Below are 16,278 nucleotides of genomic sequence, written 5' to 3'. Positions count from 1 at the left end.
CTGCATTGCTTATGTGTGTGCTACAAGGGTTAAATAACACAGGACTATGCAATACTGCCACTTTTTCATGTGCAGCAGAGAAAAGCAGAGAAGTGGTGAAGTGGCAAGAAAGAGGCAGTAGAAGTAAGAAGTAAGCGACAACGACTGACACTTCTGCGGCTGTCACCTTTTTCATGGCACTTAAGTGTGCAGGCCCCTGGTGTAGCCCCTTGTGCTTTTTCAGCAGTGCCACTTTTGGTCGAAGTAGCCAGAAGATTTAAAGATATAATTTGTAACATTTCTGCACTAAAATGTCTACAAATGACTTCAACTTTTTTTTATATTGTGATAAGTTCTGTAACTTACATTATTCCAGATGTTTCCAACGATGTTCAAACCCAGAGAAATCTGTAATGTTAAGGTAACAGTGCATTTCATTTGGTCCTCCATCGCTTAATGTTAACAAAGAAGACAACAACTCCCATGATCCCACACTACTTATGTCTGATTTAGAAAATCATATACTGTGTATTTAAATCTGGAAAACTAAGCTGGAATAATTCCACCCTGGAAAAGGAGTATCTCTTGTTCTTAAAACCAAACAAAACCAACACAAAGGTATTCCTATCCAGCCGCATTTTTCAAAGCAAGCTGTAATTCTGTTGCCAATCACCTTTTTTCCCAGCACAATTACAAGCACATCCTACAGTGGCTCGTTTCTGCCAAATCTCCACGGCATCAGCCCATTCGAAGCCCGGCGGTGTGTGACTCTTGTTTTGATTCTCAAAGGTGGGCAGATGTTCCGCTCCCAGCTTCCAAAGCGCTGTCTTTGATTCTAGGTGCTTGTTTGTGTGAATTAGAGTTACGGGGAAAATTCATTCAAACCGACTGGGAAGCTGAGGGAGCTTTACTTCTGTGACATCACCGGGGCCATTTAGTAACGCACAACCAGGGAGGGCCCCACATTTCCCCCGAAACTACGGATAAGTACCCATAATGTAAAATTGTAGCTTAATGTTTTATAAACAGAGCCATGTGTCGGACATAAAATACACTTATAAATGGCAGTCTGTGGTACATGCTTTCACTTTGGCAGGTGAAACTGATTAGCCAAGGCTCCCTTAATTCTCTGTGTTTCTCTCTGTGTCTGTGGGTTCCCCCCGCCCTTAATGAAAGGTTGTTTTTAATAGGGACCATGCTGGAAAGAGTTGATGTAATTGAGGGAGTTGCTTCTGAAGTGTTCCATTAAAATACACTTAGATTAACAGCCCCCCAATTTAGTTAAAGGGAGGGGTGATTAATGCTAATAAAGGCACCTCAGAGCTGGAAAAGCAGAAGAGAAGTGCATTCAAGGTGAGGCCTGGCAACAGGGGAAGGAAGTATAAACATGTTTTGTTTAGCCAAGTCATCAAATGAACATTAGACTTTCCTACGTATCTGGTTTTGGTGTGAGGAAAGACTCCATACTGAACGTGAAGCAGAGCCGTCTCTAGTTGTAGCTGTCTACCGAGCGGGCGGGCAGGCAGAGAGGTTAATGGCCTCACGGCTCCACTGCTGTGTGTCTGCGTGTGCTGACAACTTCCCCGCGGTGTCAAACACTTTGTTCGTCTGACGTTATTCAACCGTTGGGAAAAACAAATGCAGCAGATAAATGTTTGCACTGACGCCAGGACAAAAATACGACTGATATCATTTTTAGCAAACCAAAATAAGGGTCATTCAAAGTTTCGGACTTTTCAAGAATCCAGTATTGACGTTGGCCTCGTTCTGAAGAAGCACCTCAGATCATCTTGATCATTGTCATTCAGTTGGACAAAGATTGACTCAAACAGTGGGGTCTGATCTAGATTTGCTCTTTGTATTTGTATCTTATGAATAAACATCACGGTCATATTAGGATACAGATTGTATCCTTCAACATTTTTCTAAGCGAATGGTTTGTTGGTATAAAGTATCACAGTGGAGTCACGCTGGTAAACATCAGGGATGTGCAGAGATACTGCTGTTTATTCAACCTACCAATTCATTAGGAGTCTAAGCATCCAGTGCTGTAATTCTGTGTGGGTTGCTGTCGTGAGACAATCTTCCTCTTGGTCTTGTTCTTCTTCCTCCGTTTCCTCTTCTTCGTATTACCTAAGAGTAAAGTGTTACATCCCAGTGAGCTTTTTTACATCGAGAAAACATTTAGGAAAAGTCTATAATCACTGATGAAAATATGTTAAAAACTGGTTCAAACGTTTTTTTTCACCAAGCGTAGTCAAGCTTCAAAATAATATGCTCTGATAGATATAACATAGATGATAAAAGGTGTTTGTAAAGCAATAACAATTATATATGAGGGGTCAGGGATCCAACTGCCAGTCTTCTGATTGATGAACAGCCACTTTACCTGTTTAGCAACAACAGCCACCATGTTTCTTATGTGTGAACCAACAGGTCATGGTTTGGAGTAGTCAAAGCCACAAAGTATTTGCACACGCCCTTTACAGCAGTAAGTGCAGTGCATTAATTGACCTTAATGTATAAAACTGCTCCCATTATGATGTCCTGGAAGCTTCTTGTTGACAGCTCACAGTCTATATAGTTCCATATTTATGACATTTGTTTTTATCGTCATGTAGACCAAATCTCGCCTATCAGTATACAAATGAGCTAATTATCAAGATGACACCAATTTGTGTTTTGTGACAGGCTGATGTAACCACGTTTTAGAAGGTTAAAAAGAGGGTGAACAGGCGTCCTGGACCTCAGACCTCATGTCACCCAGTTTTCCCAGTTGGTGCTCACTGGGATAACTCAGACCAGCGATTCAGAATAATTTGTTTAATGGTGACATCACAGGCACAACTGGTAGTTATTAGCTGTTGTTTCCTCTACCTGTGCCTGACAATGGTTTTAATTTCTAAGTTTTTTAAACAGCCAACAGGCTCAGCTGATTTAATCGGAGGGGAGATTGTTCCAGAGTCTGGGTGCTGAGACCGCAAAAGAGCAATCGCCTTTGGTGTAATGTTTGGTCCGTGTTGTGAGTGATGGGACAATATAAGATTTTACTGCAGAAAAAAAAGCTAAAAAACGTCAAGGCCAATTTGATGCAAAGGATCAGGATCAGGATGATCATACTTCATCATGAAACTTTATCGTCCCATGCTTCAATGGTCTCTGGTTGATTGAGGCCAGTCACTGACGTTTAAGGGTTAGTAGCGCAGAAATATAGGCAGGAGCAAAGCCACATAGTGCCTTATAAGTGATTACAATTAAATGAGTCTTAAAATAAATTTAGACATTGACTGGCAGCCAATGCAGCAAGGCTATAATAGGAGTAATATGAGATCTCCGACCAGTCTGAGTTAAGAGCCTAGCTGCTGCATTTTGAACAAGATAAACTGCCAGGGCAGTGTGACTCAGACGAGTTAAAAGGACACTGCAGGAGTTGAGACAGAAATAATGATGGCGTGGATGATGCATTCAAAATCAGAAGCCTGCAATAATCTCGCTTTAGTCTTATTTAATCTCATTAGTCTCATTTTTGCAATCCAAAAACCTGTGTGTGCTCGTGTGTCATCCAACCAGCTCCATAGCACTATTAGAAGTCTAAAACTCTACAACTTTACAGTAAATAACATCCACGACAGCAAAATCTGCCCAGAAACTAGACAGTCTTTGTTCTCTGTTGCAGCCAGCCCCTCTTTAGGTCCCTTTTGTTTGCGGTTTGTTCTTAAATCACCATTTCTTTGTTCGCTTGAGAGGGAATATACCTCTCTCACCCAAACAACACATCTGTGGTACCGCCGACAGTAAACAAGAGTGCAGACAGGCTCCCCTCGAGCGCACACACACACACCAACACACATACACCGCATACTGTACAGACCACAGACACACACAGCGGTTCATCTTCCCAAATCAGCTCGATGTTTTATAAAGAGAATTCCCCAGTTCCCAAACAATGAGGTCTGAATAAACTAGATTTTCATTAGCTAGTCAAAATACAGATAACAAGAGCTCAGCTCAGGCTCTGACTCAATGTAAACTCGCATCAGCCAAGTAAGCAATATCTGGAACCAAATGAATGAACAAATGTGGCTTTATCTTTCTTGTGGCAGCAGATATTCAGATCTGCTGTTTTTAGAAACAGATCGAATCTCACTGACGAGACCGTTTGGCATCCTGCGGAGGACATTTTTGTTGCCTTTTTCATGCAACATCGCGTGACGTCTTAACTCAAACCATAAACTCACCGAAAGGCCGTCTCTCCAGAGCTTGACACTTGTTCTCCTGAGGGCCAGGTCTTGTCATCAGCCGGGGAGTACCCATCATTTAAAGCACGCCGCCTGGCTGTTGATGTATAAATGCTGGATGTTTTGGCTCGGCTGAAAGAAAATCCTTCATCCTGGCCTCGGTTCAATCCTGACCATGTCCTTGGTTGGACTCTGTGCCCTTTGATGAACTGAAAAAGATTTGGTTTTTTTTTTTTCTCCTATTTTCTTTGTTTTTACATGACAGTCTCTCTAATCATAGGAGTACTTGTGATAATAAGTATTGTTATGGTTGGAATTTCTCTCAGGAAATCATAATCATAATCACAGCAGACTGTTTACTTTGCTTTCTGACTTTTTATAGTTGAGAGGACAAAAATACACACAGTCGAAGTCGAACCTTCAGCTGCTCGTCCAGCAGTGATTTATTGGTTTCTGTCATACTGAACGGTGAACAGAAACACATAAATATTTACAAACTCACATTCCAGTGAAATATCCCAATATAAAATAATACAATATGAGTATAAATTGTTATGACTTTACCTAACAGTTAAAAGCACCCTCACTCGCAGATCCACGGTGCTGCATTGTCTGGTTCTAGTCAAATGTGACATACAGTAGTTTTTGGAATTGACTGAGCATTTTTAGTAATTATTAATGACACTTCAATTAGTCAGTTTATGAAATCAGAGAATTTCTTTTTTTCAGAGACGGTTTACATAAAGATATTTTTAGTGCAGGTCTGAGGTAATCCAGCAAAGTCTCGACAGGTCTCAGCTCTTGATATGAAGTTAATTTACCGAGGGGGCCACATGTCTGAGGCCACATTGAAAATGTCATATTTTTATGAAAATGTGGACATAATCAAAGTTTTAGGATTCAGAAAATTTGAAATAAAGAAGATATATTTAAGATCCTGCACTATTTCTAGGTCGGCAACAGTAATAATAACAATCACCTTTAAGCAAACTACTGGTCTGACCAACTTAACTCCATTGTACCAAAGGGCAGATTTCTGACACTCGTCGATTTGTTTACTCATCAGATGCTTGTTCACCTGCAGTAAGTGTTCACCTTTTATAAATATGGCTTTGCCTCAAGTTCCCAGCAGGTCATTGCTTACTTCTGTAGCATGGTGATAGTGGGAAACATGGCATCCACACTCAGCTACAAGTGTCAGAAGCTAAGAGGGTCTTTCTGAGTGACAAATTATGGCTAGATTCAAGGTTTGTCGGGGGCAGTACATGGGACTCTGAAACACTTTTCAGACACTGGATCAGTTGCATCAAACGCACGACCAGGCAGACTCACAGTGACCACAGCAACAGAAGATCAATACATCAAGCTTAGCTCCCTGAGAGATAGAAAAGTGACTTCAAGTTCTTAAAAGAACATAATGCCATCCAGATTATCCTTTTGTTTTTTTAATTAACATTATAACATAATTATTTTAATGGTCAGTTCCTGAAAAGGTGAACACATCTGCTAAATATTTATTTACAACCTATTTTATTTATTTTTCCTAAAATACTTCCATATGGCAAAAAGTTCAGTAGTAGTCCAATATTTAAAAAGTCAACAGTGACACCATGATGCGTTCATAGGCAGACACTGTGTGTGTCGTATGTTGTGTTAACTCTCACTACACATTTTAATCAGCCTGTCCGCACGGCCAGAACCTGTGACTTGTTGCTGACACACTTTCAGGTTTGGGAGGGTTCGCCACATGTCTGTTTCTGATTAGGTCTCAAAGTTTGGACCCATGAATACCCCTAGCATGTGTACATTGTTTAAAGCAATAACCTGCTAATCTAATCTCCTCTTTCTGTTTGTTGTTGTAAGACTTGGTATGTGTCTGGCTGACTTCAGTGAATCCACTTAAACAACTGAAGGAAAAGAAGTATTTTTAAAGTCACTATAGATGTGTATAAGTCACGTTGTGGGGACATACACTGTGGCGTTGTGGGGTTCCGATTTCCGTATGGGGACAAAACTCAAGTGCCCATAACGTAAATCATTACATTTTAGAGTGAAGGCTTGATTTGAGGTTGGTGTAAACGTAGGTTTAGGGGAAGGCAAGTGGTGGTTATAGTGTGGTTATTAGGTTGTGGGGGAGGGTAAATGTCCAAGAAATGAAAGTAAGTCTATGTCCCCAGAAGTGATGGAAACACGACTGTGTAAATGTTTTTATGAGTCCTGGATGCCAGGTCCCAAGGTTTCCCAGCAGAACATCACATTGTACAAAAGATGACTAATATTATTTACTTCACCTGTCGGTGGTTTCAATGTTTTGGCCAAAACATATGACCATCCACGTGCATCTACATGCCCGCTTGCATCTGCACAGTCAAAGCCACACAAAGGTTTGCTGCGAGAGTCTTTTTCCACTGCTATACATGCACAAGGATTTATGGTGACAACCGTTGCTATTTGGCACCTGTGAAACATTCCTCTGCTTTCCTAAAAAATGAAAAGCATAACAAACCACATTTTTTTTCTTTATTTAAAGCAAATAAATATTCCAATTTCCTCAAACCACTGAAATCTGTGGCAAAATATTAGGAACATAAAGAGGTTTCAGAAAAATGATATGAATGACAGTATGGCAGCACAGTACCAGTACCAACACAAGCATTACTGTCTGCAGACAGGCTGACATCATTCAATTTATAATTTCTTTTACTGCAGTTTCCAGAGCAGAAAACATAACTGAGCTGTTGTGGCTCAGTCCTTATGCCTTTGCAATAGGGATGTTGTCCTGCTGAGCATCTTCATGTACATATAAAATTCAAAATACACTTCCAAAAACAATTCAATAGCATATGCAAAATACTTCCATTAGCCAGACCACTGAAAAGAGGATGTGCTTCTCATGTATCTCCATATCTAAAATGGTTTGCAAATTACAGACGAAAGCCAAAAATAACAAGAAAATATGTTTTTTGCCTATTTGAAAGGAGTTACGGCCTATTATGGCACACAGAATGCATCCATTTTCCAGTAATAACATTGACACATACCAGGAAATATGTTGATGTGCTATATGTTTGAAGATAAATCCACAGGCCACACAGTGTCTGTATTATTACAGTGTGTTGTTCAGTGCCAACTTTAAGTTCAAAACACCAGAGGATTGAAGCTTATCAACAAAATCAAAGTCATAAAAAGATTTGTGGGCCCTCGTTGCGATGGGTGTTTGACAAGGATGAGGATATTAGTTCACCGCAGAGACTGGAACACACAAGTTACAAGTAAAACACATATTTTCTTACTTACTTCTAATGGTTGCTTTTATCCAGGACCAACTGCAAATCAGTCCAGACCGGATCATGTGTCACTTATTATATTATGTAGGGATCTATTTTTCTTGTGTTTGAACATTGCTCGGGTAATTGAAAGTGTCAACATATTTATTAGTGCGTGCTAGTCCAGCATGTGACACACACTGCACAGACCACAGTCGTGTGTGTGTGTGTGTGTGTGTGTGTGTGTGTGTGTGTGTGTGTGTGTGTGTGTGTGTGTGTGTGTGTGTGTGTGTGTGTGTGTGTGTGTGTGTGTGTGTGTGTGTGTGTGTGTGTGTGTGTGTGTGTGTGCGCCAGCCACAAGATGACAATTGTAAACAGTAGAGCTGATGAAAAGAATTTAAGAGAAGAGGAGACGTTCATTCTCCTGCAGTCCAGCTATGTTCTCTATAACTTCATTCCTTTAGTTCAACTCTACGACTGATCTTGTTCAACTATTGACGTTTGTTTATTTCGGTGCATTTTGCTGGCATTGTTTCAGACATCTGACATGATTGAAACTACAGTTTGTAACTTCTGAAAGACGGTCAAACACATTCTCCCGCTACCAAATGAAAATTTGAGCAATAAAATGCAGCATTAATCTATACGATACACTCAGTACTTCTTCTGCTACAGTTGTACTCGGTCTGGTGTGACCAGTAGCTAATGCTGGCTAATGTTAGCAAACTTTAGATCTGTATTGATGTGTAACTGACATTGCTGAGTAAGGGCTCTAGCATATTCCATGCGGCGACTAGTGCCTCCTCACAGGTGTACGCACACCGTCCACCACAATTTATGTACATACTCTGCTAGCTGAGCCTTCATCTGTGCGGATTTGTAACTGATGCCCTCACTGTAGTGGGTGCTGTGGGCGAATCAACAGCAAGCACGCGAGAAGGCTGCGGCAAAAGAAGAAAGCAAGGAAAGCCAATGTGACTGTTGTCAGCCCATGTCCTGTTTTGTACTTTTGTTTATGATCTGGTCTTTATAAATACAAGTGTTACCTGATTATTGGTGTGTTTTGGAAGGAGGAGGAGGAAAGAAAGAAAATGTTCAACTTTTGAGAGTTTTTGTTGGCCGGTGTGTGTTTTTGCTAAGCCTGCATAACGACGTCATTTACACTGTTTACATTTTTAGACTGTTTTTCAGCATTTACTGTAAACCTACTCCAATGTTCTTTATGGACATGTATGCTTCCATTCAACCTTTTTTTAAATAATTTCTACCTTTTAAAATATTAAGCTTTTTACAACATTTTATTACAATAGACTAGAGGCACACACACACACACACACACACACAGAGCCTTTATCATTTCCTTCTCTTAATCCTCTTCTTCACCTTCTCTCCTTTTCCTCCTCCTCTTTTCATCCTCTTCCTCTTCCTTTTCATTCAAATGTCAAAACATTCATCTCTTCTGTGACATTTATGCTTCTATTACACCTTTTTGGACCTTTTATGCATTTTCAGGTGCTGTTCTCATGCTTTCAATCACATCACATAATCACATCTTCATCAACAGATGGGTCTTCTGTCATGAAAGTGTAGATATCCAAGTTTCCTTTTTTCAGAGCACTTAAAGGACTGAGCCCTCGGGTCCAAACTTTTCAAGGTCAGAATTGGAACTTGGAAACAGCAATTAAGAAAACAATCTCACCACATGATCTAGTTAGCAGCTTCTCTGGAATTAGGTCATATACATACATATACATTTTATAAGGTTGAAAAAAAAACACTAGCATGTTTTTTTTATCATTATTTGAAGGAAATTCAACCTTCAAAAACAATAATGGTTCTTTCTGCAAATTTCTGTAGTACATTATGTTTATAGTTGTTTTGACACGGAAGACTTGGCATATCCTGCATGTAGCTGACCTTACACCATCATATATCATCTTTTACCATCATCAGTCATTGTTGAGATCACCAGTAAAAATCATGACTTCACCTTCTTTGCGTTCCCTACAATTGTCTGCCTGTGTTTTCATCTTTCATCTCTCCGTTGTTCTTTTCATGTCAGTCAGCATTATCACATCAGCATCAGCAGAACATCACATACTGTACTTGTGAATACTTACACTTGCACATTTTGCATTCTGAATTGAATTAAACCGATGCACGCAGGAGGGAAACCACACAGCTGCAGGCGGACTGTGTGAAGTAATCTGCTGAAACTGGTCTCCATGTGAAAAGGAACTCCAGAGAGTTAGAGCTACGGATAGGTAAAAACACTTAGAGAGAGACAAATGCTCTTTGTTCATTCTCATATGGCCATCAATTTCCTCTAACTGGTGCATATTGAATGTGTAGCCTGGGTGCTCTGATGTGTCATCAGTTCATCAGGATAATGTGCTGTGGTTCTGGTGACTCTGGTACGTCCAGCAGACTTGTGGCTTGGCAGGATGGGGACACTGTGCTGTAGAAGTGCTGGTTTGGCTGAAGAACGAGGAGAAAGTGTGTGTGGAATGAATGAAATCTCCTCCTCTGCCATTTTCTGACTTTAGGCAAACACTTGACAGGGTTTCACTACAAGGGCCAAACAGGCTGCATCAGGCTTAATGGTTATTTATTGCGCTCAGCGTCCCTGCAAAATGTGTTTATGTGAACCCTGTGCATCATGTTACTCATGGAGATGATTTTTCAGCTGGACTGGTTTGGCCAAAGGACAAGTTCAAGCATTTCATAGTCTCTCCTCTGCTTCTTCATGATATTACAGACGTCCATTAGTCTATTTTCCTCCACAGGACCAGCTCTTTACCTGTTGCAGCCATTCACCTCTTCATTCATTCACTTTTCCACTGTTTAACTTTAACCCAGGCCTGTGTGCTTTGGGTCAAAGTCGGAATGTGTCAGTAACAGTGCACCTTAACCTGTCAGCTGTTTCAGACAGGAAGCAGTGGTAGATGGGTAAGTTTCAGGGTCTATCATACAGTGACGTCATACTAAAGCAACAGCAGAGTCACAGGGTGGTTTAAGGACTGTAGACAGTCAGGGTAACTGAAGGCTGATGTGCTCTACACTGAAATTTCATCTTCATTCAGACGCTTGGCAACAACTGTCCTCACAGTTCATAGGATTTCCTGTTTGCTGACTGGCTGCTTGACTTTGGTGATATCAGCTACATATATTCTAAACCTTTGCAAATTAACCAGTGTAGAGGATTGGGCAGATCTGGGGGATAAAATGTCTAGTTTGAATAGAAATAAGCAAATTTAAGCTGCAAATTATACCAGTACACTTATGCACCACACTATAAGCACAAGTTGCTGAAATGAGACATGTTCCTGAGGTGTAGCAATATTTTGTTTTCCCCGCCCACTCCCCTTTGGGATTTAGATGACTTCCTATGAGTCAAAGAAGGAGTGGAGGTGCAGTGGCAGTCCAGTGGTGCATTGCAATTTGGTGTCAAGGAAGACTACACTTTACATCATCTACTGGCTGTTTGGTCGGACCAGGGAGTCAATTCCCAAAAACATTTTAAGGCTATGATGGCCGTAGCCCAAGGACTTACAATATGACTAAGATCATCTTAACCCTGAGATCTTCAGTCAGAGACACTTAATACCAAGGTCAGACTAAACTATATTTTTGTGTGTTACGATTGTTACTTTCTTCCTAAAAGGTAGCATGTCAAAACATAATGGCCGGTGAAATATTTCAAAATCAAGACATCATACATTGGTATATTCGGTGAGAAAAGAGTTGCTGTTATCCAGACAAACTCTATATGACTCTGAAAAGACTCTGAAGTCAATGTGGCTCAGGCAAAGAGCTGGTCAGGGCTTTTAAAGGTAAGGTAGATGGTTAATGCTGGTTCTCTGCAGCAGTTCCTTTTATTAAAAAACGGTCCTGCCTGTACAGTCTTGAATGAAAGAAAACTGGTGGCTGTCCTCCCTCTGATGCCATACTCCACTTCTCTCTGTCTACTCTCTAATACTGACTAGAATTGGATGGGAACTTTTTTTTTGTTGACCCTTGCAATGATGCATATTTTTTAATTTGTATTGTTCTCACTTATAACAGGTAATGGATGCTATGAAGGTCTCAAAGCAAATAAAAACCCAATTTAATCATTTCTTAATTTCGTCTTTGTTCCAACAGGAAGGCCGGCCTCATCCTGTCCCAGTTAGACGAGCTCTCCCCGTGGTGTAAGGGTCTTCTGCAAGAGCCGAAGATTGGCCTCCGCAGGATGTCCCTCAAGTTCCTGTCCTGCCGTTACACTGACACCAAGGCCTTTGGGCTGAACTGGTCAGACATGGGTCAGGACGTACACAAGGCCTGTGATGAGCAGACACTCACTGTCATGTACAATGACTACGGCGAGCCCAAGGAGCTGTAAAATGATTCAGAGCTTTGAGTTTGGATGTGTACAGGAATATTGAAGATTTGTCAAACCCAACAAGGAAACTAATAAAATGCAGGGTTCTCGTTTGGTATCATAAGCTAAATGCATTTATAGCTTCATAAGCAAATGCTTAACATTATTTACTCTATTTAACTTAACCATATTATTGGTAAAGATAATCAAAACTGTAATCAGAGCTGACAGTTAGGAGGTGATCTCTGAATCTTGATGATCCTCTGATAAACTTGGGCTTTGTTAATTGAATCCTTTTAGCTCCTCTGAGCTATGCTCAACTCCATTCTTGCATGACTTACAATGATTAAGTCAAAATTAGCGCAAACGTGACACATTCTGCAGATGCTTCACAGTAAAAGCCTTCCTTGTTTCATGCCTTTGATCAGTTTCCATTGTGTCTTCTTCATCGCTGTATGACTGCATAATCATGATACATGTTTTGTTTGTCATACATCAAATTCTTATGGGCTGAAGCACCATTGGGAATCTGAGGAAAGACATAAAAAAAAGTTCAGTACTTATTACAGGTTGGCATTTCAGTTGAAGTGTTCTTGGGCAAGACACTGAACCCCGCACTGCTCCTGACAGTTAGCTCGCTGCAGTCAGTGTGAAGGTGCGTGTCAATGGATGAGTGAGAAGCAAATTGTAGTTCAATGCATATGATGCAGTCATTTACTGTGAAGCAGCTGCAGGCACAGGGTAACTTTTTTACTTAGCCACCAAGGCTTTTTTTGCTTAATTAAAGTTCGGTATGTACTATATCTAAATTTGTTTTGTGTGAAATGTTGAAAGGCAGGAATGGACATAAAAAGCAGGAAAAATCAAAATGGATCAGAGATCAAAAGCAGAAGCCTTTCAAAAGCTCCAGGGCAGGGTTTCTTCTTCCTGTTTTCATCATTACAAATGCAGAATGGCATGAAAAAAATATGTTACAGGAACTACACATGAGACCATGCATTTTATTTGTTTTTCCTTTGTTGGACCCAGCAATCTTCATTTTAAAACTTTGATACATAAAAAGAGCACCTTTTCGTACCCATTGTTGCAAAAATGTGACACCCTAATAGTGTAATCTAGGTGGGAAAGCTTCATATTCAGTCAGATATTAAAAGGGCAGATGTGGGATATAAAGGGCAGCTCCTTTGTGCCTGCATATCTTTAGACATTTTGTTGAGAAATTACAAAAGGCAACTCATGATGTCAAACAAGTGGCCAAAACTGATAGTGATTGTGACTTTTTGAGGAGCCCATCTATCCTGCTGCCTGGATACAGGTAGTTGCTTCTTAGACCTGATGCTTTTTTCCTGTAAAGTTTACATGAAAAATGGATCCAAGAGATTCTGGGTCTAGTTCAGTTTGTTGTAGCTTCAGTTTCACTGGTACATTCCAGCCGTTGGTTAATATTTTACAGCTTCTGCTGCTTGTCGTACGCATTTACTATGGATAACTGCAACACACCCAGCAGGTGAACACTTCATGTACTAAAACAGTGTGTATCTCCTTAACCCATAACTGTGATTTGATATTGGCTGCTGTGTTGTGTGGAGTTGCTTTTACATCAAATCTTAGACTCAGACTTAGAATCAAAGACTTGCAGTTTTAAAATATCACTTCTCTTTTTAACTATTTCGAATGATTCAGCCCAGTACTCACACACATCATTTAAATATGATGAAACAACCCAGTCTCCTCAATCTGTGCACAAATAACACGATTTATTCCTTTTAAATAGTGTGCAGTGTGTACACCAAAGTCCAACTTTATGTGCAGGTGATGCACCAATCCTTCTCATAACTTCTGTGGAGAGCAGATCTATAGTCATGTTGGTAACAAAATTAAACACATACTGTAAAGGTTACAGTTTGGTTCGGTTTAGGCAACAAAACTATTCATTAGGTTTGGGAAAAGATGACGTTACACATGTGAAAAATGTTATAAAGTTGAATACGTGTTTTCCTTTAACTTACCGACTTAGGTTAAATGCCACACAGGCTCATTAACATCATACTCCTGGGTGAAAGTCCTGTGTTACCCAAACCTCTACCCTAATTGGACCTTTTCGCTCTTTATACGTCACCTGAATTATTTATGTGTGGTTTTTGGACCTATCTGTTTTCCACAGAACGTAATGGGAAAGATTGGAGAATCACCTGGATACAAATTTGACTATTAACTGTACGCAATTTGAAAGTCTACAGCAGGGGTCTCAAACTCTAATTATCTTGGGGCCACTGTTGGTAGTGTGTCATCTCGCAGAAGGACCACTACAGCGTTCAAGTACTACAAGAAGGTGCAATATTTCAGAAAATTTTGTTTTTTTATTTCCATTATTGACATAATAACACAAAAAGGCAAACAGCAGTTTGTATACATTTTGAAATGATTTGTTCTTGACAGTTAGTGCAGATCTCGCACTGAACTAACAAGTAGAATTATATTTAATTTCTTTGGCTCATATTTTCTTCAGATTTAACCAAAAAATGCAAACCCAAGTATACATCTGTACGCACATTAACAGTTTTGAAAGTGAAAATATTTGTCTTTATAAATAATTAACTTATACCTTGAACTTGGCTTGTCACAGTAGTCTGTATGTTCCCGGTATTCGGGCTTAGCGCCAATTACATTACTGACGAAAGCAGTGCTAGCTGAATACATTATATTTCCTGTGACAAGTCTACTTCAAAATAAAAGTCAACTCGCATTTTGAAATAGAATTGTGTTTTTATTTCAATTGCATATGAAGATGTAGTTTATATTAATGTGAAACAACAACAAAAATAATAATAATAATAATTTTGCGGGCCAGATATATTACATGTTTGACATGAGGTCGCAGGCCGGATGGAGAGGGATGGGGGGCCGGCAGTTTGAGACCCCTCGTCTAAACTCATGTTATTGGTATGCGGATCACAGTGACTGGGCTGGTTGAAAAGTCAGTGCAGTGCAACGTAAGTAAATCTCATGTAGCGACAACAGGAAAAAAGCCAGTATTTTACATAATTATCCATATTTCTGTGAGAAAGGTGAGGTAGCATGTAGGCAGTTGAAGCTAAAGAGATTTTAGAAAGGTAAAATTTGGGAGTTATTTTAGTAGTATAGACATACAAAGCAAGCCTTGTACAAAGCATTATCATAAAGTTTTAGCGCTATAACCTGCTGAATGTAGTATTGATAGTTTGCATTTATAACTAAAGTTGTTATAAAGGAGTTTTACTAAATATCAGGCATCACAGAGGAAGTCCACAAATCGGTTCATCTTCTCAGAATGTTCATTGAACTTGCCAAACCACTGACAGTATTTTCATTATTGTTTGACAGTTTACACATCATCCACAGTCTAACCACTGAACACTGTTAAAAGTGATATTTCTGTACCGAAACTGCAATTTAACAGTGTCGTAATGTTTTCAAATACTTCTCTGTATGTTTCAACTTCATGCAATAATGTATACATCTTTAGAAAGATTTCTTTGACACTTCCACTGTGTGTTTATGGTGAGTACATTTTAACTTCCTTCTCCCTCCATTTGTTGATTTTGTATCACTGTGCAGTGGCCATGTTGGACATTGATGTTAAAGAAATGCAGTTAGTTGTTGATTTTTAACAAATCTCATATGTGAATACTAAAATGAACACTTGTAGATTTTTGTATAGGCAGCAAAGTATTTCATACATGCATCACATTATAGCACAGTACAGTGTTTTCTTCTGTATATAAATGTACAACAGGTGATATTTTACAACATGTATGTGTGCTTTAGTAGATACAATACTGTACTGTAATATCTGCTGTGTAGCTTGGTCTAGCAATTGGATTAATTGCAGTTCTTATGTAAAGAGCTGAGGCTCTGACTTTCTCTGAGCTAACGCTATCCACTATCTGGAACCTGATTGGACCACTGTCATGAACTGTAAGTGATTGGTTGATTAAAAGATGACGATATTATATTGTTGTATAAAGATGGTAAAATGTGTGGAATTGACCATAAAATGACTAAGGTGAAAACACTTCTTGGTCTTTAAGAAAAATGTGAACCAACTATACTCTATCTGCATGATATTATTCTGTCTATACTGTATGTGGCTATCATAAACTTTTTCACTTTAATCTTTGCTACATCAAAGAACAATAAAGAGTATATTGTGAAAAGTGGCTGTATAGATATTATTCAACAGAGCCTGAATGATGTCAGAAGAATCCTTTTGAAATGTATGTTTATTACTTAATTACTTACTTAATTTGTGCACATAAAAAAACAGCACCATGTCCGACTGCGCTTTGACAAGATCAGGTCCAAACACCCCAACCTAATTGACAGTGAGATGCAGTCAAAATATATATTTGATATCTAATCTGAAAGACATTATTTCATTATTATTCTTATATGT

The 16,278-nt window shown here is 39.4% G+C and overlaps 1 protein-coding gene across 5 annotated transcripts in view; it reads left to right on the top strand.

Moving 5' to 3' along the window:
• astn1 (astrotactin 1) overlaps window positions 1-16,039 on the top strand; it is a 427,741-nt gene extending 411,702 nt beyond the window's left edge. For all 5 annotated transcript variants that reach the window (XM_084369247.1, XM_084369246.1, XM_084369245.1 and 2 more), the window contains one exon: window positions 11,627-16,039. In XM_084369247.1, the coding sequence (XP_084225373.1) occupies window positions 11,627-11,864 (238 nt within the window). In that variant the 3' untranslated portion in view covers window positions 11,865-16,039. The remainder of the gene's footprint in view (window positions 1-11,626) is intronic.
• Window positions 16,040-16,278: the final 239 nt, after the last annotated feature.

This window comes from Pagrus pagrus (assembly GCF_965226575.1).
Source record: "Pagrus pagrus genome assembly, chromosome: 12".
NCBI classification, from domain to species: Eukaryota; Metazoa; Chordata; class Actinopteri; order Spariformes; family Sparidae; genus Pagrus; species Pagrus pagrus.
Note: the sequence above shows the minus strand (reverse complement) of the source record. Positions and strands in the feature narration are given on the sequence as shown.